This window comes from Maylandia zebra, linkage group LG14, assembly GCF_041146795.1.
Source record: "Maylandia zebra isolate NMK-2024a linkage group LG14, Mzebra_GT3a, whole genome shotgun sequence".
Classification (NCBI taxonomy): Eukaryota; Metazoa; Chordata; class Actinopteri; order Cichliformes; family Cichlidae; genus Maylandia; species Maylandia zebra.
Window position 1 is genome coordinate 6,181,255 of NC_135180.1, and position 26,909 is coordinate 6,208,163.

Sequence of the window (26,909 nt, forward strand, 5' to 3'; positions counted from 1 at the left end):
TGTATCTCTGCTGTAAGTGTCTCAGTGATCTTTTAACCCTTCAGCAACACCCCCCCCCCCCCCCCCCCACCAAAGACCCTTTCTGTGATATAGCTGAATGTCTTTAGACCATGCAGATCATACAATATCCAGATTAATTCATAACATTTATTGTGATTTTGACCTTTATTTTCTGTGACACATTTGGGTGCCACAAAAAAGGAAATGGGCTGTCAGTGCCCTGGAGAAAAATATTCACATGTGCGTTTTGAAACTAATTTTTTATTTTATTTTTTAAAGCTTTAAAATACTTGGCAGAAGTCAAAAGTCTTGATTACTGGCATTTAATATTGTTGAAGACAGGAGTCTGATTCCTCATGCTTTAACAGAAATAGTATTTAGTTATTTTTTTTAGCATTATTTTGTGTTCTTTGCAGAACTTTTTTGAGTAAACTTACATTTTTACTCGCGTATGATTATATTATATACTGGCAGTTTAGATTGAAATAGATTTGGTGTACAAACAATTAACTCTAGCGTTTTTCTTTTAAACTAGCCAACTTCCAGTCTCAATTAACAGGCATTTTCCCGGTTTTGTGCCCTATCTTGTTCGTGCTTTTATTTTGAAAGTAATCAACTTCCCTATTTTCCCTATTAGTGAGCCCGCAGGCTGGATTATTGACGTACTGTACAGCTTCCTGCAAATAGATAAAACAACATTCACAAATACTACTAACGTATAAAAGGTAGCGTACGATAAATCATTATCGGGCATAATTATTGATTAAAGTGTTTGCTGTTGAATGTGAAAAAGCAAGACGCTTGGTTTCGCTAACTGCGCAGTGTAGCTAGCGCTGTGTTTATCAGATGCATCACCACGGTAGTGAATGGCTGTAAGATGTTAGCTGGGTGTAAATAAATGCTACAAACTTGGTAGAAAAGAATATGCACAAGCCGGGGGTGGAAAATGTGCCCTACTCAGGTTAGTTAAACCCCAGTCCTTACATGACAACTTTGTGAGTTAGCGTTGTCAGCTAACAACTATGCATAAGAGTTGTACTTTTACTTTAGTTTGTCCTTTCATTTCGTGGCGACGTGAGCTTAATGAAGTTGATTTGACTGAATTTGCCTCTTTCCCTGCCAGGTGTGGACCCGATGGAGGACAGTGAAGAGCCACTGGAAAGTCATCAGTTATACCTCGGGGAGAAGGAGGAGGAAAGCTTCAGGTTGGTGCATGGATGTGAAAGATGAACAGAGTCACTGTGACCGGGTCGGTGTTAGCTTTGTGTTTCTCTGGGAGCCAGAAGTGACTGTATTAGAAAAGGCTTTAAGTTAGCAGGTAACTAGCAAGCTTTGCCGGTAATTTGAATTTATAAAGTGTTGGGGTGAGAGACTTAGACATACGCTAGTGCAAATTAACACATTAGAGGTTCACGCAACTTAATGGAGTACGGGCTTGCGTATCAAAAAATCCTTTTAAAAAGCTCCTAAAGTCACAGTCGGCATATTTATAAAAAAAATAAAAAATCAGGGGTCTAGTTAAGTGAAGCGTGGACAGTAATTTAGAAAATAAAATTCATGCATTCAGTATGACTTGAAAGTAGAGCGCGGATGAGGTGCATATAGACAGCTGAAGCCTCCTGGTACATAAACTCCAGTTCCTGGCTTCAAAAGCTTATGTCTCAATTCTTACCAACTCACGGGATAAAGGTAATTGTAATTCAGCTGTTTGGATGGTTTAAGCTTTACTGGGAATTTATGCTTTAGCTGTAAATTTGCACTGTAGCTACATCATAACTGGAAACCCCTGTGAAACCATACAAAGTAAACTGGGCAGTTAAACAACAATTCTCTAGAAAATGTAACTACACGTGGGGTCCATGGTGTCCACAGCTATGGTGATTGATCTTAAAGTTAGGGAGTATCTCACCTCAGCTAATGTACTCAGCTAAACCTCTCCATCATGTCTGTGGTGTATTTTTAGTGGAATTTTCCATATTTTATTAATGGTCTGTATGATTTACTCAACTCAAGTCTCAGAACAGGACGTACTTGTGGTTTGTTTGTTTGTTTTTTCTTACTTGCTTGATTTTTCTAGCCCTGTGGTTTTTAGTCAGTTTTGGTGAAAAGTCTTTAACATTAGATATCAGACATCCAAAAACAAACAAATAGAGAAGAAATATTTCACCTTTCAACTTGAATAATTTGAAAGCAGGAAAATGCTGTTGTGCTGCAACAGCAGTGATCTACTTTTTGTAAAGGAACTCAGTCTTGCAGTGCCCAAGTTGGTTGGCTTATTTATATTAAGAAACAGCAGAACATTTTCTTGCTGTTCTCACTATATTGTACTTCAGCTCCAGCCCTTTCCCCACATGTCTTCTTTTTTTTTTTTTTCCACTGATAAGGCATTTCTGTCTTGTGTGTTGTAGTGTTGTTTTAGCCAGTTGAGCTTCTCCTTTTGTTGCACCAACATGACATCACCAAGTTTAGTGGTAAAGCTGGTTAAAAGACGTATTCCTTTCCTTTCCCCCCCGCTGAGCTGTGTTTGTCCTGCCTTTCTTACTGTGTGATGCATTTCCACATTAGCTAATGTAAGGCTTGTGATATTCTGGCTGCCTAGTGTAGCTCTCAGGACTTTCAGCCTTTTCTAGAAGCACGTATGTTTGTCCCATTTGGGTTAAATATGCTCCAAGACCAGACACAGTCCGCTGTTTGCCAGTGAACAAATGTCACTGCATTCTGGCCGGTGGATTAGGTTGCCCAACAATACATACCTAATGCGGATTTGAGGGGGAAAAAAGCAATGTGTTGCTGGTGTTCTGTCCAAGGAAAGGACAGCCTGACGGCTTGCTGAATGAAAAGGGACGTGTTTCCAATCACCCATGCAAGTTGATTTCCCAATGTTTAATAGGACTAACCTTTAGACATTTAACAATGAGATTATAAACAGTTTTCAGAACACAAAGACAAATTGTGGGCAAATGAACCAATTCTCTAATCACTCTGTTCAACTCTGGAGCACCTAAACCCCTGAGCCGGGGGGTTTAGATGCCACTTCACTCAGTGGTTTGATTTTGCAGAAGGAGGACTGTGGCTCATTTGATTCCCTTTTTACATTTCTATTTTGTTACTTCCAACATCTTCCATCACCAATTGAGACCACAGCCGGCTCAAGCAGGCCTCGCAGTTTTGGACCAGGATGGATGAAATTACTCGGCTGTTGGGCAGCATAGAGCGTAAACGCACCGAAAGCGTTTCCACACAGTCAACGGGCAGCAAACTGGCCCTGCTCCATCGGCTTCACCAGCTGATGACCTGCGTCGAGGACTTGAACCCCAAAAACGAGCTGCACGAGAAGGTGGTCAAGACCCTGGATTACGCCTTCCTCGTCTGCGGCAAGAGAGCCAACAAGCCGAAGAAGGACAGCTTCAGGTGGAGACTGATGCTGACTGCTCACCCGCCTCTGTTGATGTTTGAAGCTGGAGATTTTATCGCTTTAATGAGTTTGTACTTGTTGCAGTAGTGTAGCTTGTATTGTTCTTACCTTGTCTTTCCCTGTTGTGCGTCAGTATGCTAAAATGTGGTGAGACAGCTGCTGTATTGAAACTCAGCAGTCATTTTGAAATGCCTCCATGGATTTATCTGAGCATTTAACTTTAAATTATCTAAATTTCTGTGGGATTTATCTGGGATATGAGAAGAGCATCAAAGTCAAATATGTTGTTGTTGTTTTTTAAACTGCTTAATAAGTTTGTGACCAATTAGAGTATTAGAAATCATTAATATTACTTGATTTTTGTGTTTATATTTCTACATCTTCTACCAAAACATCCTCGTATATTGTAATTCAGGAGTGTTCCCTCGCTGTCCTTTAATGCTTCTGAACGGAGAGGACTTTCTTGTCTCACTGTGGACACATTTTAGTATTGCAGAAAGCAACACTGAGAACTCACTGTGGCTGGCGTGATCCCATTGCAACATGACCTGTAGTTGTTGTCTGGCTTCAGGCAGTGACCAGAGACTAACACAAGACCCTTGCTGAGTGAAACCATCCAAGAAAATGCAGTCTTTTAAATTTAATTCATATGCTTTTATTACTTACACTTAAGTAAGTGTGAAAATATTATTCCATGTTATGAATGTTGCAAGTTTGGGTTCAAGGATGACTGATCTGATTATGTGTCAACTGCATCAGCCTGGCCTGCTTACGGTAATTGCACAATGGTGCTATTGTGGCAGCTTTTAAACCTGTGTTACAGGCTCGTCTTTGGTTCGAGATAAGCTGAAAGGACTTCTTTGATTGTGAAGCTTAAATGATATGCTGCAGCTGAATGCGTGTACATCGTGGACGCAGCCATCCCAAGTCCCATCTGTGAAGCCTTGGGCTGAGTGTTTAGCTGCTGAAGCCACATGTATTTGTATCATCTAGTGTCACGTGTTTTATTGTAGTGACCTGTCAATTACATGGTATATTTTAGGATGCAGTCTCGCCCCAAAGTATATAATGCTTTAGTGCTCCTGTGACTCTAATGGGGAGCATAATATAAAAAGTGAACATTGTGTTGTCTTAAAGAAGATTTGAAATTTGTTATTGAGACCCAAAAGGGACCAGGAAAGAGTTTATTGAGGTTATAATTCAGGTCATCTGATTTTCATACCTGGAAAAATTAAGCCATAATTTAAGATGGTCTCATTTGTTTTAAAGGTTGAATGTTGTACCTGATATCTAGTTCAGGGGTAGGCAACTCCAGGCCTCAAGTGCCGGTGTCCTGCAGGTTTTCAGTATCACCCTGGGTCAAATTATGATTTTATTAGCAGGCCTCTGGAGAACTTCAAGACATGTTGAGGAGGTAATTTAGCAATTTGAATCAGCTGTGTTGGATCAAGGACACATCTAAAACCTGCAGGACACTGGCACTTGAGGCTTGGTGTTGCCTACCTCTGATCTAGTTGTTTACTTCAGACTGTTTGTAATTTCCTCTTCTGTGCCCACAGGTTGCACATGGTAACGTGGAATGTGGCTACAGCTGATCCTCCAGACGATGTGACCACACTTCTCCACCTGAACTCTCCAAAGAGCCCTGACCTTTACGTCATTGGGTAGGGGATGTGATGCACAATGCATCTGTATAAGTGGATAAGGGGCCGATTTACAATCAGATTTGTGTGTGTGTTAGTCTGCAGGAAGTGTACTCTGGCCCGTTGAGGTTTGTGTCAGATGCTGTGTTCGATGACCCGTGGAGTTATCTATTGATGTCGCTTTTAGCGCCACAGAAGTACATCAAGGTAAAAAACCTTAGAAAACTCCCACACATGCCATACAGTGGATGCACACTTTCACAGGGTCAGGAGAACACAGTTTGTGCTGTGTGTGTTTCAGGTGTCATCCATAAGAATGCAGGGCCTGCTGCTGCTCTTCTTCTCCAAGCTGGAGCACGTCCCCTTCATCAGAGACGTCCAGGCGACGTACACACGCACAGGCCTCTTTGGTTACTGGGTGAGAAATGCTGAACTGCTTTATTATTTCACTTTTAGAAAAAATTCAGATGTTTTTAAAAAAAAAGAAAAAAAAGGGGGGGGTGATCTAAATCAATCAGATGTGTTAGGGTTGTGCGAAATGACCAAAATCTCATTTCCCGATATAAACGTTTCTTATCCCAATAACGATATATATCGCAAAATAGTGCATTTTCTTTGTGAGTATTTAGTACATGGCGTGCTGCGGGGAAAAGCCTGTTCTAACGTTTGAGTCTAACATTTATTTTGAGCACCTGACAGCTCTTTTTTGCTTCTCATTCGTAAACTCTCTCTGCACTCTTTCACAGGATTCTTGTGTAGTTGGCCGTAGGTGTTAGAAGAGGATTGTCGTGTTTGAGTCTGTGGTGGGGACTGGTTTGCAGCATAATTTTTCATAATACAGTTTTCTGGTCTGTGTCATAACCAAACCCTGTCCATGCTACAGAGGTAGCCCTTGTTTTGGAATAAGGTCCTCGACTAGTCCTTCTGTTTAGAGCTAACTGGTTATGCCTCATCTTCACTGGCCATGCTGGTATTCTCTGTGCCTGCATCCATGTGGTGACTGTAAGCGCCATTTATAGTTACTTCATGTTTTTATTTGAGGTAATTTGCTGGATGCATATTCGGAAATTAGATGTTTGAGAATAATGCATATCATTTCAGTTATTTTGAAAAGTCTCAACAGGATCTTGAGCTTTATTGTGAAAGGTTTATGTGGAAAATAAACAAGCAGACAGTGGAGCTACACAATGGTTTTACCGTCGTTGTTGCTAACGAAAGTACACGTAAAAACAGCTGCTTGTCTGTCTGTAATGTGGTTATTTTAAATAAAAGAGAAACATAGAACTTTAAGAAATTAATATAGCCACTACAGTGACCATGAAAACGATGAGAAAACATTGCCATAAACAGCTTATTTTGCGACACCACGAAACAAACGATAGCATAATATGAAACGATAGATGTATATCGTCATCCAATATCGAACAGCCCTTAGCTGCATTGTTGTGTTTTTTGTTTTTTTTTATTATTATTATTATTTTAAAAATCTGGTGCATGCATTGGTCCCCTCAGGTTTTAGATACTACTCATCTCTGTTTGGTTATTTGTTTAAAGGTGTATTAAAATTATTATTTAAAAGCAAAACATTGTAGTACTTTGGGAAAAACTATTATTCAAAACAAGCCTCTTCCGCCAAAATTCTTAATTAGTGGATTTAGGATGTCTTCTTTAAGTCTGTCCTCATTGTGCAGTGCAGACTTCAGGTTTCCTCCTTCCTTTCCTTCCTATTTGTGTTGGATGCCTGTTTAAGGAAAACCTAAATCAGTCACAGCTTATCGTAATGTCACAAATCCCACCCACAGATACTGACCTTGAATTCAGATTTTTGGTCAGCTCAGAGGAACTGTCTACTTTCAGATGGATGAACTTGATCATCATCATTAACCCTTTAAAGCCGGTCGGAGCGGACACGCTCCATTTCGCATAACTATTTTTAAATCTCGGTAGCACTGCAACCACGTAAGCTAGCGCAATAATTTTTTTTGCATATGAAACCGGAGGAGTTGTACTTACATCTTATGCCATCAGCTTGTCCTAGGTCACAGTTGCAAAAATTGCATAAAAAGCGCTTGCAGCGGGAGGGGAGAGAGCAGCGACATGTGAAGACGTGTTTTTGCGAGCTCTGCTTAGATTGACCATTTGCGTAATTTTCCCGCTCCCCTTCTAGTACATCCCGGCGCGAACCCGTCTCACAAGTGCCTAATCTTTCGAATCAGTTGTATTTTGTAGTCTAAAGCTGTTCAACATGCCTAAATCGCTCAAGCAGAAGCCGGGGCCTGATGTCTCGGACTTGCCTGGTGCGGATCCGGCCGCGGGGGTGGGGGCCGGGCCGGATCTCGACACAATCATGGCTGCCATAAAGCAAACGGAGCAGAATGTGCTAGCCAAGATCGACTCGTCTGTGATGGCAGCTGCAGGTGAACTACACAAGAAAATAGACGACTTGGCGGGTGATTTAAGGTCAGAGGTCCTGAGTGTGCGCGCAGAGTTTGCGAAGGCTATCGAAGACATGCAGAAAGAAAACGCCACGCTCTCGACCCGCACTGATGATCTTGAGGAGGAAGCTAATGGCCAGGCTAACCGTGTTGTAGCACTGGAAGCTAAAGTTGATGCGCTATCTGCCCAAGTCGTCCGGTTGGCAGACAAGGCCGATGATTTGGAGTCCCGGCAACGTCGTGATAACTGCAGACTAATTGGAGTGGAAGAGGGATTCGGAAATATTCGACCGGAGAAAGCCGTGGCTGAATTGTTGAAGGAAGCGCTCGCCCTCGACTATACGCCGACGCTCGATCGGGCGCATAGGAGCCTGCAGCCGAGACCAAAGGATGGAGATGCCCCGAGACCGATAATCGTCAAGTTCCACTATTTTCAGGAGAAAGTGGATGTTCTTCGAAAGGCCATGGGGGCAGGTCCCATTACCCGTAATGGGAAGCGTTTCTACATCTACCCAGATTACTCGGCCACCGTTAGAAAGAAGAGATCGGCCTTTACCGAGGTGAGAAGATTGCTTCGCCGGTGTACGGGAGTGAAATATGGTCTCCTGTATCCAGCTACATTGAAAATCACGACCCCGGCTGGCGAACAGATGTCTTTCGAAGACCCGATCAAGGCAAGGCACTACGTCGAGACCAATCTGCGCCCACGGGAGACGGAGGGAGAGTGACTGTTAATTCACGGACCACAACAAGTATCACACGCTGCGTGCTACCATTGAGGTAGTCTGCACAGGCTGTGCATTGACTGGTGAACGTCGCCACGCTACGGTTGGATGCCCTTTATGATTGGACAAGGTATAGCTATAAGATGTTGGGGATTTCTGTGGATGTCATGTGGCCTGGGGAATATTTTATTTCAGAATATCTTCGGTATCCTCATTGGTCTTAGTTCCAGCCCGACACCATAAGCCCGACACCATAACCCCAACAGTGCTTTTATTTTGCTTTTTGATGTATTCTGATTAATTAATCCCCTTTTTCTTATCACCAGTGTCATTATTTTTATTGGGTTTTACCCCTTTCTTGTGGGATTATTTTCCAACCGTGAGTGTTCAGAGCCGTACCGGCCTGTAAGTGGATGGGTGCCGACATGCATGCGGCAATAATGATGCTGAGTCAAGGGTCCTATTATACTTTGTTCTGTCTTTGCTGAGTTCATGTAAGAGTTTAAGCTAGTGTAAACGTGTTATATGCCTAGGAGAGAGAGGAGTGTTTTCAGGGCAGTCTCAGGTTTGTGGAAGACCAGCCCAGGGGTCCAGGATGGTGAGAGGTTTATCTATGTTTATCTGTTTGTTTTTGTTAGTTTTGCTTTGGGTTTATCTGTGGTTTATGTTGTGGCTCAAACAGGCACTGAAACACTGAGATATAACCAACGTACAGGATCAGTCTATTATCGATTGTGGCACTTTGACTCTGGATAATGTGAATAATCAACAGAAATCGGTCTCATTCATTAGCTGGAACGTCAAAGGGCTGAATAATTTGGTTAAAAGAAGCAAGGTATTTAGTCATTTGAAATCGCTCAAACCTGACGTGATGTTTCTACAGGAGACACACTTAAATACTAACTCCCAAAAAAGATTAGGTTGTAAGTGGATTGGACAAATATATCATTCACGTTTTAACTACAAAGCCAGGGGAACAGCAATCTTAATTAGGAAGGGGGTTCCATTTGAACACTCTGAAGTGATATCAGATCCTAATGGCAGATATGTTGTTGTAGTGGGCAAGCTGTTTAACACACCACTAATACTGGCTAATATTTATGGACCTAACTGGGACAACGCACAGTTCTTTCTTAATTTTTTTTCGACTCTCCCAGACCTTGTCTCCTATAAACTAATTCTAGGTGGAGACTTTAATTGTGTCCTTTCTCCCCAGCTGGACCGATCAAGCGTAAGGTCAAGCAACACCCTCTCGTCAGCAGCAGTGGCTATTAATTCCCTACTTCGTTCTTACGGCTTATCAGACCCTTGGCGTGCAACAAACCCATCTACGAAGCAATTTTCCTTTTTTTCCCCTGTACATCATAGTTACTCCAGGATTGATTACTTCATTGTCGATAACCAGCTGCTTCCCTTAATTTCCAGCACCAAATACCACAGTATAGTGTTGTCAGATCATAGCCCTGTGCAGATGGGTCTGGTTTTTCCAGGTAATGTAGCGCCCCAACGAACGTGGCGGCTAGACCCCCTATTACTTTTATGTGAACGCTTTAAAACGTTTCTCAGCAATCAGATTGACTTCTTTCTAGAAATTAATGACACCCAGGATGTGTCGAGGGGAGTCTTGTGGGAGTCTATGAAAGCCTATATTAGGGGCCAAGTTATTTCTTATGTGGCACACAGAGACAAGGAGCGCTCTAAACAACTTAAAGAACTGGCTGACAAGATTGCGGATATGGATAGGCGTTACGCTCTTTCACCTACGCCAGATCTTTTTAAGGAGAAATTACTGTTGCAAACTGAATTTGACACGCTTATGACATGGAGAGCCGAAAGAAATATTTTTAAATCCAGGCAGGTATATTATGAGCATGGAGATAAAGCGGGGAGGCTCCTTGCACTTCAGCTCAAACAGCGGTCAGCTGAGCGCGTGATTTCGGGAATTGAAATAGGTGCTGATTCGATATCTCACGACCCCCGAGTCATTAATGACCAGTTCAAATATTTTTACTCTACCCTATATCAATCAGAGGTGGGCAGTAATTCATCCGAGATCTACTCGTTTCTTGACTCGCTGGATCTTCCCAAGCTCTCTCCGGACGCTCAGTCGCCTTTGGAACAGCCGTTATCGATTGAAGAGATAACGAACGCTATTAAATTATCTCAGACTGGAAGGTCGCCAGGTCCGGACGGTTTCCCCATGGAGTTTTACAAGGAATTCTCTTCGAAGCTCACACCTATTTTAGAATCAGTTTATGCTGAATCTTTTGCTACTGGCAATCTGCCGCAGACGCTTACCCAGGCCACGATCTCAGTCTTACTAAAGAAAGATAAAGATCCTGTACAGTGTAGCTCATACAGGCCAATAAGTCTTTTGTGCTGTGACTATAAGATTTTAACCAAAACTCTTGCACTACGGTTGGACCCTATTATTTCCACCATTATTAATGAGGACCAAACGGGCTTCATTCCCGGACGGCAGTCATTTTTTAATGTGAGACGACTGTTTAATGTGGTATTCTCCCCCCATTCGACAATACAACCGGAAGTTATTCTGAGCCTTGACGCTGAAAAGGCGTTTGATAGAATCGAATGGTCCTACCTTTTCACAGTTCTGGAGAAATTCGGCATGGGACCTACTTTTTGTAGATGGATTAAAGTCCTATATTCAACGCCTATGGCTGCAGTCAGGACAAATGGTCTGATTTCGGAATATTTTTCGCTCTACAGGGGGACGAGGCAGGGCTGTTGCCTGTCACCCTTCCTGTTTGACATTGCGATCGAACCGCTGGCAATTGCTATCAGATCTGATGAGAGGATTAAAGGTATATCCAGGGGTGAGGTAACTCATAAAACTCTGCTTTATGCTGATGATCTCCTTTTGCAGATATCAGACCCAATTGGGAGTATGCCCCACCTTTTCCGCTGGCTGCGGGAGTTCAGCAACATATCGGGGTATAAGGTTAATTTATCAAAATCTTTACTGTTTCCATTGAACAATCTGGCAAAACAGACCACTTATGACGATTTGCCTTTTAAAATTGAAAATGACAAATTCACATATTTGGGACTGGAAATAGCTGGCTCGATTAAGACTATTTTCCAGTATAACTACAGGTCTATTCTGGACAGTACTAAATCTGATCTGGGTAGGTGGTCAAAACTTCCACTTTCGCTGGCAGGACGGATAAATGTGGTGAAGATGACTGTAATGCCCAGGTTTCTTTATCTATTCCAAATGATCCCCATCTTTCTCCCCAAATCCTATTTTGCCCAGCTGGATCGCTTTGTCTCTTTGTTCATATGGAACAAAAAACCTGCACGCATAAGGAGAGCAAGCCTGGAGAGAGCTAAAGCTGATGGTGGTTTGGGCTTACCTAATTTCTTATTCTATTATTGGGCTGCTAACATTGTCAAGCTGACATATTGGATAACCATGTTTGCGGATGGGGAGGGTCCAGTCTGGGCAGATATGGAACTGAGAGCTACACTCCCAATCTCTCCGATTTCGATCTTAACTGCCCCTCTCCCACTGAATGTCAAAGCATCTGGGCTGAACTCCAATTTGGTGGTTCAAAATTCGATTAAGATCTGGGGTCAATTCAGGAAACATTTTAACTTGACAAATACTTGTAGCTTTTCTCCGATAATGTTCAACCATCTTTTTACACCATCTCAAATAGATCATTCATTTGCAGTCTGGCACAGAAACGGTCTGGTTTTCTTTCAAGATCTCTTCACTGAGGATGGCTTTGTCTCATTTAAATATTTGTGTGAAGACCATAACTTACCAAAGTCTCACTACTTCAGATACCTTCAGGCTCGGAGTTTTGCCTCTAAATTTCTCCCAGGGTACCCGTCTCTGCCCTCTAAGGACCTACTGTATCTAGTTCTTAATGTGAGTCAGCCCACTAAAAGAGCAATATCGAAGATTTATGCATTGATTCTTGAAAGCTGCCCTCATACATGGGACAAACCTAAGGCGGCGTGGGAAGGGGAGGTTGGAGAACTCATGTCAGAAGACATCTGGCAGAATGCCATACAGCGTATACATACGTCTTCTCTCTGTATTAGACATGGCCTGATTCAATTTAAGGTCGTCCACAGGCTCCACTATTCTAATGACAGACTGTCTAAACTGTACCCTGATGTTGCACTGAATTGTCCTAGATGTGATTACTCTCCTGTTTCTTTGGGGCACATGTTTTGGTCATGTCCCTCCCTGTATGGTTTCTGGACATCAATTTTTCAATCACTGTCAGCTATATCGGGTGAAACACTGCGGCCTGACTCTTTGATAGCTATCTTCGGTGTACCTCGGGAAGAGCTGAGACTCTCTCCCCTCCACAAAAACGCAATAGCCTTTGCCTCGTTGCATGCCCGCCGTCTGATACTGCTGAGCTGGAAGGCGTCGAACCCTCCTTCCTACGTCCATTGGATTAGAGAGGTGATGTTGGGATTAGCTCTGGAAAAAATTAGGTATACCGTGCGCGGCTTGGAGAGTAAATATGACAAAACCTGGTCACGGTTCATAACTCATGTCAAGAGTCTGTCTTTTGCCTGATTTATTGTTCTTTACTTGTTGGTAATTTATGCTCTTGCTCTCTTCTCGGACTGCTGTCCATAGTCTCCTCAATGCCCGTACTTTGACTGTTGGGATTTCTTTATTCCCTTTTTCTTCTTTGTTTCTTCTCTCATGTGCCGGGGTCCGGCTGTTGGTGCTATAATGACTGTCACAGATTGGTTTGAGTGTTTCTCCCCTTTTTTTTTTTTTTTTTTTTGTGTTGTGTGTATTGTGCTTCCTGGTTGTGGGGATGCCACCTGGATGGGGGTGGGGGGTAGGGTTCGCAACTTTTGTAAGAAATTCTGGACTGTTTTGTTGGAAAACTATAAATAAAGTTGTGTAAAAAAAAAAAAAAAAAAAAAAGCGCTTGCAGCAACAAAAACATAATATTCCAGAAACACGCTTTGCCGATCCGATCAGCTGTTTGTAACACTTCCTAGTCCATCAGCGTGAACTGTCGCATGTCCGCCATGAGCTGCCCGAAACCGGAAGTGACATCATTTTGCGGAAATGTAGTTTTTTACGATCGGGGCCTTATGAGCCTATACTGGTGTTTTTAAAAGTTATGTTTGAGTTCATGACTTTCTGTGTCGTTTCTGGGATGCTTAGGAACTCATATTGCACTGCTTGAAATAGTTTGTTTTGATGCATATGCTGTTATTTTGCAAATTTGCATTATAATATTTATTTTCGTTTTTTTCCTGCAGTATATGAAAATTGGTGTATTTCAAAAATAAAACTATGAAGACACTTAAAATAAATTTCCTGTGGTGGGAAACTAGTTTGTGTAACTTTTTTGTATTTACAGTTTTGAGGGATAAACCTCTTAAATTTCTCTAACTAGAAATATATTATAAAAAAACAAAAACGATTTTCAATTTTTTTGTAGTTTATTGCACTTTTTTGCAATTTATGTAATTACTATGCACCTAATGCAGACATATTATTAAAGTTTGGGCTATAATGGTTGTATTGATGTATAGCAACTTGAAATGCTCACAAAAATGGCTCCACAGCATGTAAAAATATACTATAAGCTCTGGTGGACTTGGTTCTATGGTAGGTCTTAAAGGGTTAAGCCAAGCTCACACTTCCAAGAGAAGTAGTGCTGGCCCCTTTATAGACTGTATATAAACGGTGGATGTTGGTTTGTGTACTCCTTTCACTGTCATCGTTGGAGCTGGTTTTCTGTTTCACATGTGTAAACACCCTCTAATAGGGCTGCTCGATTATGGCAAAAATGATAATCACGATTATTTGACGATATTTATTTAACCCTTTAAGACCTACTATAGAACCAAGTCCACCAGAGCTTATATTATTTTTTTTACATGCTGTAGTGCCATTTGTGGGAGCATTTCAAGTTGCTATACATCAATACAACTGTTATAGCCCATATTTTAATAATATGTATGCATTAAGTCCATAGTAATTACATAAATTGCAAAAAAGTGCAATAAACTACAAAAAAAATTGAAAATCGCTTTTGTTTTGTTTACATATATTTCTACTTGGAGAAATTTAAGAGGCTTATCCCTCAAAACTTTAAATACAATAAAGTTGCAAAAAATAGTTTACAACAACAGGAAATTTATTTTGAGTGTCTTCATAGTTTTATTTTGGAGATACAGCAATTTTTATATACTGCAGGAAAAACAAAAAACAATCCTATGATGCAAATTTGCAAAGAAAACAGCAGGTGCATCATTTCACTGTGGGAAGTGTTACGAACAGCTGATAGGAACGGCAAAGCGTGTTTCTGGAATATTATGTTTTTGTTCCTGCAAGCGCTTTTTATGCAATTTTTGCAAAGCTATATGTGGAACGAAACCGTGACCGAGGACAAGCTGATGGCATCAGATGTAAGTACAACTCCTCCGGTTTCATATGCAAAACAAATTATTGCGCTAGCTTACACGGTTCAGGTTCTACAGGGATTTAAAAATAGTTACGCAAAACGGAGCGTGCTGCTCTGACCGGCTTTAAAGGGTTAACAATGACTTTAAAAAAATAAGATAAAATAGTGTGCAACACCACTGAAGTTTTTTTTTTTTTTAAACTCTCTTTTCAACCAACGGCAGTCACTCTCCAAATAACTTCTGCTTAGCTTTCCGAGCTTCCCTTGGGTCCTCTTAATCAGCGGTCTCCAACCTTTTTTGCGCCACGGACCGGTTTATGCCCGACAATATTTTCACGGACCGGCCTTTAAGGTGTCGCGGATAAATTAGGGAGGGGCTAATAATCGGCTCAGTCATTTTTAATGATCGTTGAAAGCCCAGATCGTAATCGTGATTAAAATTCGATTAATTGAGCAGCCCTCCCCTCTAATGTGTAAAACTAGCACACTTCTCCTTGAAATGAGGAATGGAGTAACATGTAGGAACATATGTCAAACCAGATCCCACTTTGTGAACTCCAGTATTTTTGTTTGGTTTTCAAGAGGGCTTCTGCATTTATTACATGAGGGTCACCAGCTGATGGAGGAGTTGTCTCTCGCAGCTTAAAAACTGAACAGAGTATAGAGTCTAGTTCAACACATTCACTGTTTTTCTCTTTTCTCAACCCTGTTTCACTCTCAGGGTAATAAAGGCGGCGTCTCCATCCGATTATCTTTCTATGGCCACACGCTCTGCTTCCTTAACTGCCACTTGGCTGCTCATATGAACTATGCCTCAGAGAGGGTGGATGAGTTTGAGTATATCATGGACATGCAGAGCTTTGACTGTAAAAGAGCTCCAGCTATTGTTGATCACAGGTGAGAAGACGCACATGATACAAACTGTGATTCACCTGAATGTTTGGGATAAGAAATGATGTTGAAGCTTCACATATCTCACCAAAGTCACTTCTTCATTATTCTTTCATGTGTCACCGTCCTCCTTCTCTGTCTCTTTTGCCCCTCTCCTGGTCAAGATTGGTTTTCTGGTTTGGAGATCTCAACTTCCGAATTCAGGACCACGGCATGCACTTTGTCCGCACCTGCATCGACAAGCAGAACTACAGCCTGCTGTGGAGCAAAGACCAGGTGTGGCCCTTTAAAGAGTCTCACAGCTCCTGATCCTCCATCCCACATAGCAGCCTCGGTAATGTGACTATGAAACATGTGTGTTGTTGTTGTTGTTTTCAGCTGATCATGATGAAGCAGAAGGAGCAGGTGTTGCAGGAGTTTGAGGAGGGGCCTCTGGACTTTCAGCCCACATATAAGTTTGACCGTAGCTCTGATACTTATGACACCAGGTAACACACAAGAAAACATCACCATAAAAACCATGAATCATACTCACCCTTCTCTTTGCTCACAGTATGCTGTTTTTATCTGTACCTCTTTCCAACTTTACAGACTCTACAACACATGGTTTGGCTTTAAGTAAGAGTTCAGAATCCATTTGTCCACATCTAGCATGTAGTTAACATAACCGAGCTTCACTATGTGTGTACACGCTACTTTTAACACGGCAGTAAAAGTAGTGTCATGTTTTTGTTTTTAATGTGGTAAGTTAAAATGTCACTCATGTGTTCAAAGGCTTACTGACGATTATGTTTATCTGTAACATGCTGCACATTAAACAAACACACAGGTGTTCAGGCTCCTTTCCTGCGCTTCGTGCCTTAAAGAGCACACGGCCCATGTTTCTCTAAAAGTTGGGACAGCGATCTGACGATGTGGGTCATGAATGCAGTCACATCAGCTGGATGGGCTTGCAAAGAAATTTCTGTTGCACGTGTTTGTCCGGCATCTCCACTTCCTCAGTACACTAAAAGCCATGATTGTTCTGGTGAAAGTCCCGATCAGCAATAACACGAGAAAAACAAAACAAAACGGTTTGACACGCCTGCTTGTAGTTTCTAGCTCATGATCTTTGGACAAACTAATATCACAGACAGCTTAATATGCTCCTGTGTATCAAAACAGCAATACACAGTAAACATTTCAATGCAAGCACTGGCCAATAATTAAATCAGAGTGTGAAACACATTGTTAGTATAGCTCTGGTTTTTGGAGAGGCACACAGACCTCTGCAAAAAACACGAAACATTTACTTTTCTCTACATTTAGTATTTATTACACATCAAATACAGTGGGAAAGTCTTCACTGTGACTAAGTTTATGAGTCAACGACAGATCAGATTTGTAATGTGTTGTTGAGCTAATTGTGGGAGGCTTTCCTCTGATTTTATCACATACCTGGAGTGTCACACAGCACCAGGAACCATCACCAACTTATCCAAAGCAGGACAGTTGGATGTGTTTTTCTTAGGCAACACTTCATTAATTACTGTTAATTAATGCTGTGTACTTCAGTTCAGCTTTAGCTGTTTTTAAAGGGTACATTTTATTAAAGTTTATAAAGTGTGGAGGGATTCTTAATACTACATGCATGATGTGACATGTGCAAGTGTCCAAGTGTAAGCACCTTGGTCAGAAATCGAGAAATGACGTCCGTTGATGTACTGCCCGATGTTGGATATAGCACAGCTGGATAAGTGTTATTAGACCACTTAATTAAAGTCTGATGAGTAACATTAATGTAAGAGTTACTCCTGTGTGAAAGAGAGCCGTCACTTTAACGGCTTTATTAGCCAGCAGTGTGTCTGAAAGGGGCTGAACAGTCTAAGAAAGACAAACCCTATGGTTGTGTTTGCAAATCAAAGACCGAAATGCTTGTTGGTGCTACAGATTTTCATCTGCGCTCACATTACGGCAGCTGTTAAAGGTACACTGTGGATGCTTTGATCTCTACGGGCACATCAGAGCAAAGTTTTAGTTGTAGTTTTAGCTAGCATAAGTTCCTGTTTGTCAAATGAGATATATATATATATATATATATCTCTCAAAAAAAGGAAAAGAATCTCCACAGGGTACCTTTATGTATCATGTCTACACTGATGCAAATTTAACCCACAGCATTAGCTTTCAGAATGTGTTATATAAATATGATGTGCCTAACTATGGAACGCCAGGACTGCCATAATGAATTAATTAAATACACCATTAAATAATCAATTAAATGTGGCAATAATTAATTAAAATTGGAATTAATTAATTAAATAAATAGTTATGACACATGTAATTAATTAATTATTGACACATTTAATTAATTATTGACACATTTAATTAATTATTTAATGATATATTTATTTATTTCATTTTGGCAGTCCTGACGCCTGGCTCTCATCATGAAATAATTTTATCTGTCAGCCTCACCCATCAAACTCAGGGGGCGGGGTTAACGCTGCCCATGCAGCTTCTCTAACATTTGATTGGTTGCCGTGCAAAGTAAGTCAAAACAGGTCGATCCTAGAAAATCGATTGCTCGTGTAGACTTGGGGCAGCCAGGTATCCCAGAATGCAGATCAAATCACAGGCAGCAATGGTGGTGGTGTAGTTTTAAAATACCCCGTTTTTCTGTCACCAGCTACACTTTTAACAGTGTTTTAGCCGCGAATGTCGCAACGTATGTCTGGTCAGGTTGTCAACATAGAACATGTTTGCAAAAGTGCTCAGATGTTTTCAGAGATTTCACTAGCTCTGCTAACAGTTAGCATGCAGAGTGCACCGAGGGGGTACGTTAACCGGTTTGTTTACATATTCCACTCTCCGTGTTCCACATGTTGCATTCGCAGATTCTCATTTTCACCGAACGATCGTCTCTTTCCGCCTGGTCTTGTGTCTCTGTGCTTCTGTAACATAAAGAACGAGCTGACATTTTTCTCACGAAACCAGCGATCAGCTTAACAGACCCTCAGTTTACCTGCATGCATCCTCCTCCTCATCTGTCAGCTGTTTAACACCTGCTGCTAATTCAAGAAACACGCCTAGTTACCTGGTGATAGTCACAGTTTAACTGGGCAGGCGGTGCTCAATATAACGCAATGTCAGCGCATTTTTCTGCACAAGATAAGTAAATATAGTGTTTTCCCCGAGCGCAGAGCTGCTGGAGCTTGTTTCCTTACAGAGCACTTTAGAAGAAGAAGAAGAAGAAGAAGAAAGTACATTATTGTACTTTATTGAGCCCCGTGGGGAAATTGCTCTCTGCATTTAACCCATTCACTCAGTGAAGCAGTGGGCAGCCATTGGGCGCCCGGGGAGCAGTGTGTAGGGACGGTACCTTGCTCAGGGGTACCTCAGGGTAGCTGTTAAGGGGAATCGAACCCCCGACCTTCCGATCATGGGGCAACCACTCTACCTACTGAGCTATCCCTGCCCCTTTATAGGCGAGCCAGCTTTATCAGTGGCTGATGTCCAATCACCGGCACACAGCTTTGAAACCTCAGCTGAGTTTTAGCTCTCAGTGGTTAAACGCTGGATTTCATTCACTCAGGTTCTGTCTGTCGGGTCACGTTTACTTCGCTGTTTTATTTACAACTGAGCAAATCGGTTTGGCTGAGGTTAAAGTTACGTTTCATAACTGCATAGTTTCACAGACGTTTAATGGTTCACTGGCACATGTGTTAGACTGAACTATCATCTAAATATCATCTGTTTTTTAATAGTTATTCAACTGTATTCTAAGCACCAGCTGTCTGTTAGAATGTGATTTTTTTTTTTCTCTCTCTGTTGGCAGACGTATAAAAATGCGCAGGAAAATCTGACATGCATGGCGAACTTCAGCGACGATATTTAGGGAGGAATAAACACACATCAAACATAAATGAACCATTTGCCTGTCTCCATAATTGAGAGCATTTTCTCTTCTTATCTCAACACTCTCTCTCTCCCTTTTTTTTTTTTTTTTTTTCTTTTTTGCTTTTTCGGTCATGTTATGTTTACCTGTCAAAGGCTTGTTACAAACTATGAAACACATCGTGCAGACTTCTGGATGTTAGAAGAAAACTAATACTGCTCATGAATGAGACTAAAGGCAGGAAGGTGTCCTTTAAAACTAAACATGTTAATAGGACCTCCCTGTTTATATCATAGTTTATGATATAGCACGTGTATTTCAGTAATAGCCTGCTGAGGCCACTATACGTGCTGGCCTCATATCAAATGTGAAGGCAGACTGAGTCTATGTTTGACGTTTTTTATATCTAATCTTCCTTTTCAAACATTTAAACAGCAGCGAGTCTGCAGCTGAGGGAATACAAACTCAAATTGTTGGAACAGGTTTGCTCGTTTCTTGGATTCATTTGGTGATTTATTAAATCTATAACTGTTATTCTAATCTGCTGCTGAGTCTCTTACACTTTTCTTTATGCTGTATATTTTCACGTCTCTGGAATAGTTGGCAGTTAGATAGTCAGCTGGGAAACTTTGTGTTAACTCATGGAGCTGAGGATATCGTGGACATGCTGACCTCGCTGCGTGGTGTACAGAGCGAGGTCAGCATGATTAATATTCACAATAAAAATATTAGCCGAACATCATGAAGTCTGTATGTGTTTCATAGTGTCGAACAACCTTTGTACAGTTAAAGCCAGCAGTTACTACATGACAGAAACACCAACGTTATCTCTTTTATGTGTTTATACACAGGTCACGCTGATTACTGAACAAAAACCCAAAGATCAGATGTTAAACAGATTTATTTGCTCTCTCTCCTCCTTAAACATGTTTTTAATGTTAGTTATAATTCAGAATTGGCGACTGAAACACGTAGGACACATAAGAACATCAGGAAATAAAACACCGATAAATATAACCTCAGTAAAAGAAGTCAGCGGGGGTTACTACAGCTGTGTACCGGGGCCTGCGCTTTGTCGGTGGGATTGCTTGCGAGGCGAGCGGGTCTATCCCACGCTTTGCCGTGAGACTGGGCAGACATCTCCGAAATCATCGAAACACTTTTGCAAAGAGGCTGTATCTTGACAAACCGACCAGACACATGAAGATTAAACCACTACATTCTCGGCTAAAAAAATATTAAAACGGTATTTGGTAACACACAAACAGGGTTTTTCAAAGCTCAGTTCTGTTAGCTTCCACATGCCGGTTGTTGTGTGCTAGAAACAATGGCCACCAGGCCAAAGCAATGGTTTTGACTCGATCAGCGTTAACCCCGCCCCCTGAGTTTGATGGGTGAGGCTGACAGATAAAATTATTTCATGACGAGAGCCAGGCGCCAGGACTGCCAAAATGAAATAAATAAATATATCATTAAATAATTAATTAAATGTGTCAATAATTAATTAAATGTGTCAATAATTAATTAAAATGTGAAATACATAAATAATTAATTAAATGTGTCAATAATTAATTTATTACATATATCATAACTATTTATTTAATTAATTAATTCCAATTTTAATTAATTATTGACACATTTAATTAATTATTTAATGGTGTATTTAATTAATTCATTATGGCAGTCCTGGCGTTCCATACCTAACATGGATGGCTGTAAATGCATGTCATGCTAATACGGTACTACCATTGTGGATAATAGAGTGTGTTTGATTATAACGGGGTTCCAGTCAGAGCTGGCACTATGTATGATGGGGTGGGGTTCTGGGTGATGGCCAGAGGTGTGTGTTTGGTGAGGGTGGAGGATGAGGGGTAAAAATAGGCATTTTCAAACTGATACCTGGCGGTCCTTTGGTGACAGTGATGGCCTTAAACATTGTACTGTAAATAAAAGGTAAATGGACTGATTCTTATATATCGCTTTTTACTCTCCCGGAGTACTCAAAGTGCTGTATACAACATGCCACATTCACCCAATCACACCCATTCTCACAAGCACTGAAACTAAACAGAGTGCTGTTTTGCTAACAACATTCACACTCCGATGGATGCATCAGAGAGCAACTTGGGGTTAGTATCTTGCCCAAGGATACTTGGCATGCAGACTGGAGGCGCCAGGGATCGAACCACCAACCTTCCGATCAGTAGGTGACCTGCTCTACCTCCTGAGCTACAGCCACCCCACAGGTTCCATGTGACCTGAGGGGGGGAAAAAAAGGTGCTGCCAAGACAGATTTGTTTCCAGCTATGAAGAAGAATTTGAAGGAGAAAATGAGTGAGGAGGATTTTGATATTTCTGTCATCTCTGACATTATTCTTTGGTTTCATTTATGTGCACAAACATGAAGGGTAAAATATTTCTAGTGCCCAAAACTGCAGCTCCTCCAACAACCTTTTGGAGGCTTGCTCCAAAAGTAAGTCAGTCCCCATAGAGACTCTTGGGTCCCGTCCCAACTTTATAGTATTATAAAACAGGTTTTCCAAGTATTCTTAACAAACAGCAGTTCAAAGAATACATCAGTGTGCTGGTTTTCTTGTACCTGTGAAATACTTTCCAGTTACCCCGTCACTGAGGTCCTGGCATGTCATTTGCTGCCTGAACCTTTTATTCTCCCCAGCCCCACATCATATTGGTATAAGGCACTTCAGCCAGGCATGTGCCTCATACCAACGCAGGTTCTTGCTTTAAACACTTGACTTTGTCTGACAACTCAAACCGGCCTCTGCTCTCTGTCCATCTGTCATCTATAACTACCTGTCCAGTGCTAAGAAGCGTAAACCTGCCTGGACTGACCGGATTCTGTGGCGACTCCGACCCAAAGCCCTGCCCCCGGATGAGGAAAATGAAAACAAAGTTGGGCTAGATGCAAAGAAGCTCAAGCAGCTGGAAGAGGACATGGAGTACCCCCTGAAAATCAGACAGGACGTGTACACCAGCATGATGGAGTACAGCATCAGTGACCACAAGCCTGTCATTGGTATCTTCACACTGGAGGTGAGAAACTGGAAACTGTGACTATCCAGATGCAGTCAGTCACCTTTCAGTCATTTGTTTATGACCTGAATTATTGATGCAGGTCATCAGTTGATTGTGTTGTGTATTTATTGTCGACGCTTTTGGAGATGATGTAAATCATCATCCTTATCATAGCGTCCCACTAAAAGTGAGCATGCAGGATGTGATGGGAAACATCACTTACTGCTCAGTGTGGAGGTAGCTGCAGTTATTACGGGGACATTAAGCTGATATTTTGAAATATCAAACTCATTTCACTGTACAAATAAGTTTTGACAACCCATTCTAAAAACAAAAATTCATTTTTAAAGGACCAGTAACTGAATACATGTCGACGTTGCGTATTTAAAATACAAAATCTGAGTAACTGTATTCCACTACAGGTACCGTTTCAAAGGGTGGTGTTCAGAATACAGTTTGTTGAAATAAATGGATTACACGGCGGTCTTTTTCTGTTTCATCTTAGGTTACGCCCTCTCTATTTGTGGTCATTCCACTCCGGTGGAAACCCAAACAAATCACGCATTAAGAGGCTCTAATGCCTGTGTCTTAATCTCTCGGCCTGTGTCACCTGTACTTGCGGTTCACATAATGACGTGAAGAAATATATGTAAAATTTATTATTCAAAAAAAATTTTTTAATATGAAGGCAACAGGCAGAGTGTTATAGGTACAGCTCTAAAGAATGTAGCCTGAAAGCACTTGAGACTATAAACTTATCTGAAAATTCTTTATTACACTTGTAACTTAACTTGACAGGTCATTTTTTCCCATAGACATTCGTACAACTGAAAAAGTGTTTTTGTATGCAGACGAGTCGCCCCCTGCTTACATGCAAAACAGGTTTTAGATGCTTTGGCTTCACACTCTTCTGACAAAGTGAATGTGACTTCAATATTGATGCAATCTCCTCTAACCTATCCATCATAGATTTTGTCATGATAGTGTGACTCTCTTATCCCTCTTTTGAAAGTCTCCATAGCTGTGTGGTTCCTCTTGTACAGAATGTGGTTTCTAACTTGGACTGTTGATTTGTGCGTGCCTACAGCTGAGGAAGATGTACGAGACTCCTCTGGTGCGTCTGCGGGCAGAGGGCGACTGGAGCGCAGATATTGATGCCATGGTGGTCTACAGCCCTCTGCAGCCATTCCCCTCCAGTACTTGGGACTGGATCGGCCTCTATAAGGTTGACAACACGTGTTTCACTGCTGGCTGGTTCAGTGTGCTAGTTGAAAGTCTTCATTTTTGTGTGAATTTTCAGGTTGGTTTCAGCAGCGTGTCAGACTACATCACCTACACGTGGGTCAAAGACGACGAGGTGGCCTTCAACGAGGAGGTTATACAGGTGGTAACTCTTGTCTCAGTGAGTGGGACTGCAGTTTGAACACGAGCCGGAGCAAAAGTGCATGTAAGCCTCAGGTGATGGAAATGTTCTTGTTTCTGTAGGTTTATGTAAGTAAGGAGGAAATCCCTGTGCAGGGAGGAGACTGCGTGCTGTGCTACTACTGTAACGCTCTGAAGTGCATCATTGGAATAAGTGAACCATTCCAGGTAATGAATTGGAAATAATACATGAAAAGATATTGTCTTTTATTTGGAATTACACCTTAAAAGGATTTTCTGCAGTACTGTTCTCGTGTGGATGGAGGTCAGCATCAGTGTTATCTGCTCATCTGTCTTTTAGGTCCAAGCATCCAAGGTAGCCATTGAGGAAGGCATGCTGCCTGAAAGGATCAATGGGCTCGACAAAGCTGTGTCTGGTGATGACTTTTAGAACTGAAGTGTCAAAAGTCTTAGATTTGGGAAACTGTAAAGGTTTTCTGTCGCATTTCTTAACCTGCAGCTGAAAAAGCAACTTAGGAACTGTTCTCTCTTTTCCCCACTGCACCACTGATCTCTCTAATGCTACCAGTGAGGCTGTTTTGTTATTTACTCCAGCAGTCAAACGCATTAAAATGGAAGCTCACATTTAAATTGGCATCATGTTGAGCAAAGAAATTTTACTCTTCTTTTAGTCTTTATGAGTAAAAATAAATAAGATGGAATGCTTAGATTTTACCAAATATGTTTGTGTCACGATGGATGGGTGAAGAATATTTTAGGGTTTGTGATACTCAAGGAAATGGTTAAGGCCTGATTATCCACAAACCACTGCAGATACAATTACTCATTCTTGTACTGTTTTTTTTACCACATGGATCCACTCATTCACTCCACGATGACCAAAGTTATATCACTGAGTCCATCCAGTGGACCCCCTCCACACTTACAGTAACTACAGTGGTGTTCAGAGCTATTGCGAACCAAAGTTTCATGTCACACCACTGTTTTTGAACTATTTTGCAACCAACAAATATTCACCTCCAGTGGTTTTCAATTTGAAGGTGTTTTCAAGACTTAACAGCTGCTCTGGGTTTATGCTTTATGGCTTTTGCCGCAAAGCATAAAAACAACAACTTTTCACTGAAATTAAAATATCTGACACTTCTGTTCCTATCTCCTGATGCGAAGAATATCACAAGTCAAGTCTTGCATAGTCCAAATGGAGGCACATGAAAGCTTGGCTTTGTACTTGGTCTGAACACGCTACAATGCTGTGGGAGGAAAAATGCTCACACCTACTCTTAAGAATAGGTTCGGCTCCAACTTCACTTTACTGCTACTGTAATGAAAAGGAAAAGGGAACATGAGTTAGCAAAACCCACGGGCCGTGTTTGTTTGAAGGGCACCATGGTCACGTTCAGACTGAGTAGTTATTCTGTGAAAAATGAGCTGTCAGCCTGCACTGCTTACTACTTGGAGTCGAGTATCCTCGATGCCAGTGTGCGAACCTACACTGCTAAGTTTTTATTTCAATGGCAAAACCGGTGTGATGCCAGACCAGCTGCTTACACATTAAAAATGTCTTAATTTATGGTTAGATAATGGCTAGTTAGAGCAACCCCTCAGATGACAGTAGTCAAAAGAAGCTCTACGTCCACAGTCACTGCATGTGACTGTGTAGAGGTCTGCAGGACCAGACAACTTAAATTTCCTTTCCACTCTTCTTTAAAACAGTACAGCCAGTACAGGTAGACACAGTTTTTAGCTGTAAGGTAATGATCTTAATCCGTACTGTCCTGAAAGCATCGCTGAGGTACGTAAGCTGGATCTAGTCATGATTTTAAATGTTTCCTGTGTTATTTAAAATATTAACTTGGCTTTTGGAATATCCATCCCTGTGACTGTGAGTGCTATTGGGAGGTGAGATGATTTCGTAGCTTTGATTTCTCTCTTCTCAGTGTTTTAATGAACTTCAGTTGCTCCTGGAGGACTTGAAAGAAAAGCTGTATAATACAACCTTGTTTTTTTGTTTGTTTTTTTGCTGTGGCTGATTTTTTTTTTTTTGCTTTCTGCCATCCACCTTCTGGAAGGTTCCAGTTTTATATAAGAAAAACAATGATTCCTATCAAGGTTGATTGTGACGTCACAGCAAAAACCTTCAAGAAATGTTGCACTGTTTACTGTATTTGTAGGCTCTCGTGGTATTGTTAGTGTGATTAAATACTATATATAAATGTGTAGTTTTGATTGAACCATGTGGATTCAACAAGTGCCTCTGACACACCGCTTTACATTTACTGTACTGTACTATGCTGCTTAACTTTGATACATGTATCGTAACATTGACTTGATTACTTAAAACATGGCAAAATGTTTGTTGGAGATCTTTTTGAAATGTACATATTTTGCTTTGGTCTGTAGAAACATTTCCTGATCTGGATTATCAGCTGTAGAGGCGTCTCCCCCTTCTCTTGAATTTAAAGAAACTAAATGGCATTTGACTCAAAGCACCAGTAAAAAAAAAAAAAAGAATATTTACTACATACATGTATAAATACTTCCTTTAATTGGCAGATGTAGAGAAGAAGGAAAATAATTCCTGCTCACTGCTTGCAGTGACGTTTGTGGATTGTAGTAAGGAACCGGGTTATGGTTTATGAAAAGAGATGCTGCTGCTGCTGCTGAGTGTTAATACCAAATTAACTTTTTGAGATTCCAGGTTCCACTGTATTCTCAGTAATGTCACATTTCTAAAACTTGGAAACCCACACCAAAATAATCTAGATGACTGCTACAGTCCAGGTTAAATATGTGAAAATATGCACACTTGATTTTTAGAGGGGACTGTCCCTTTAAATATTGCTGTTTTAAACTTTGAGCTATAGAAATACTTGTTGTGAATGTTGCCGTTACTGATTTGTTGGAATCAGTTATACTTGCGCACACATGCACACATATATACATATCAATAAATATACATATATGTTTTAACTGAAGGCTGACTTATTTTCTGAAATGCCAATGAAACATACTGTAACCGAATGCAAATAAATTTATAGCTCTGAATATGCAAGATTAAACCAGTGTGTTTGTTCTTGGTTCA

The 26,909-nt window shown here is 41.1% G+C and overlaps 1 protein-coding gene across 6 annotated transcripts; it reads left to right on the plus strand.

Moving 5' to 3' along the window:
• The first annotated feature begins 57 nt into the window (after positions 1-57).
• On the plus strand, positions 58-26,909 carry inpp5ka (inositol polyphosphate-5-phosphatase Ka). 6 transcript variants are annotated; one of them, XM_076892153.1, is made up of 12 exons: positions 58-725; positions 1,124-1,205; positions 4,975-5,079; positions 5,157-5,265; positions 5,360-5,476; positions 15,362-15,537; positions 15,696-15,807; positions 15,910-16,019; positions 22,231-22,462; positions 23,532-23,846; positions 23,930-24,034; positions 24,168-26,909. In XM_076892153.1, the coding sequence occupies exons 2-12, from the start codon at positions 1,135-1,137 to the stop codon at positions 24,255-24,257; spliced, it is 1,542 nt and encodes a 513-aa protein (XP_076748268.1). In that variant the 5' UTR covers positions 58-725; positions 1,124-1,134; the 3' UTR covers positions 24,258-26,909. The 6 variants fall into 6 exon arrangements, with proteins under 6 accessions (XP_076748268.1, XP_076748267.1, XP_076748265.1 ...); XM_076892152.1 differs by lacking the exon at positions 58-725 and adding an exon at positions 762-961; XM_012915823.5 differs by lacking the exons at positions 58-725; positions 1,124-1,205 and adding an exon at positions 3,029-3,411 and having other exon boundaries at positions 23,532-23,669; positions 23,745-23,846.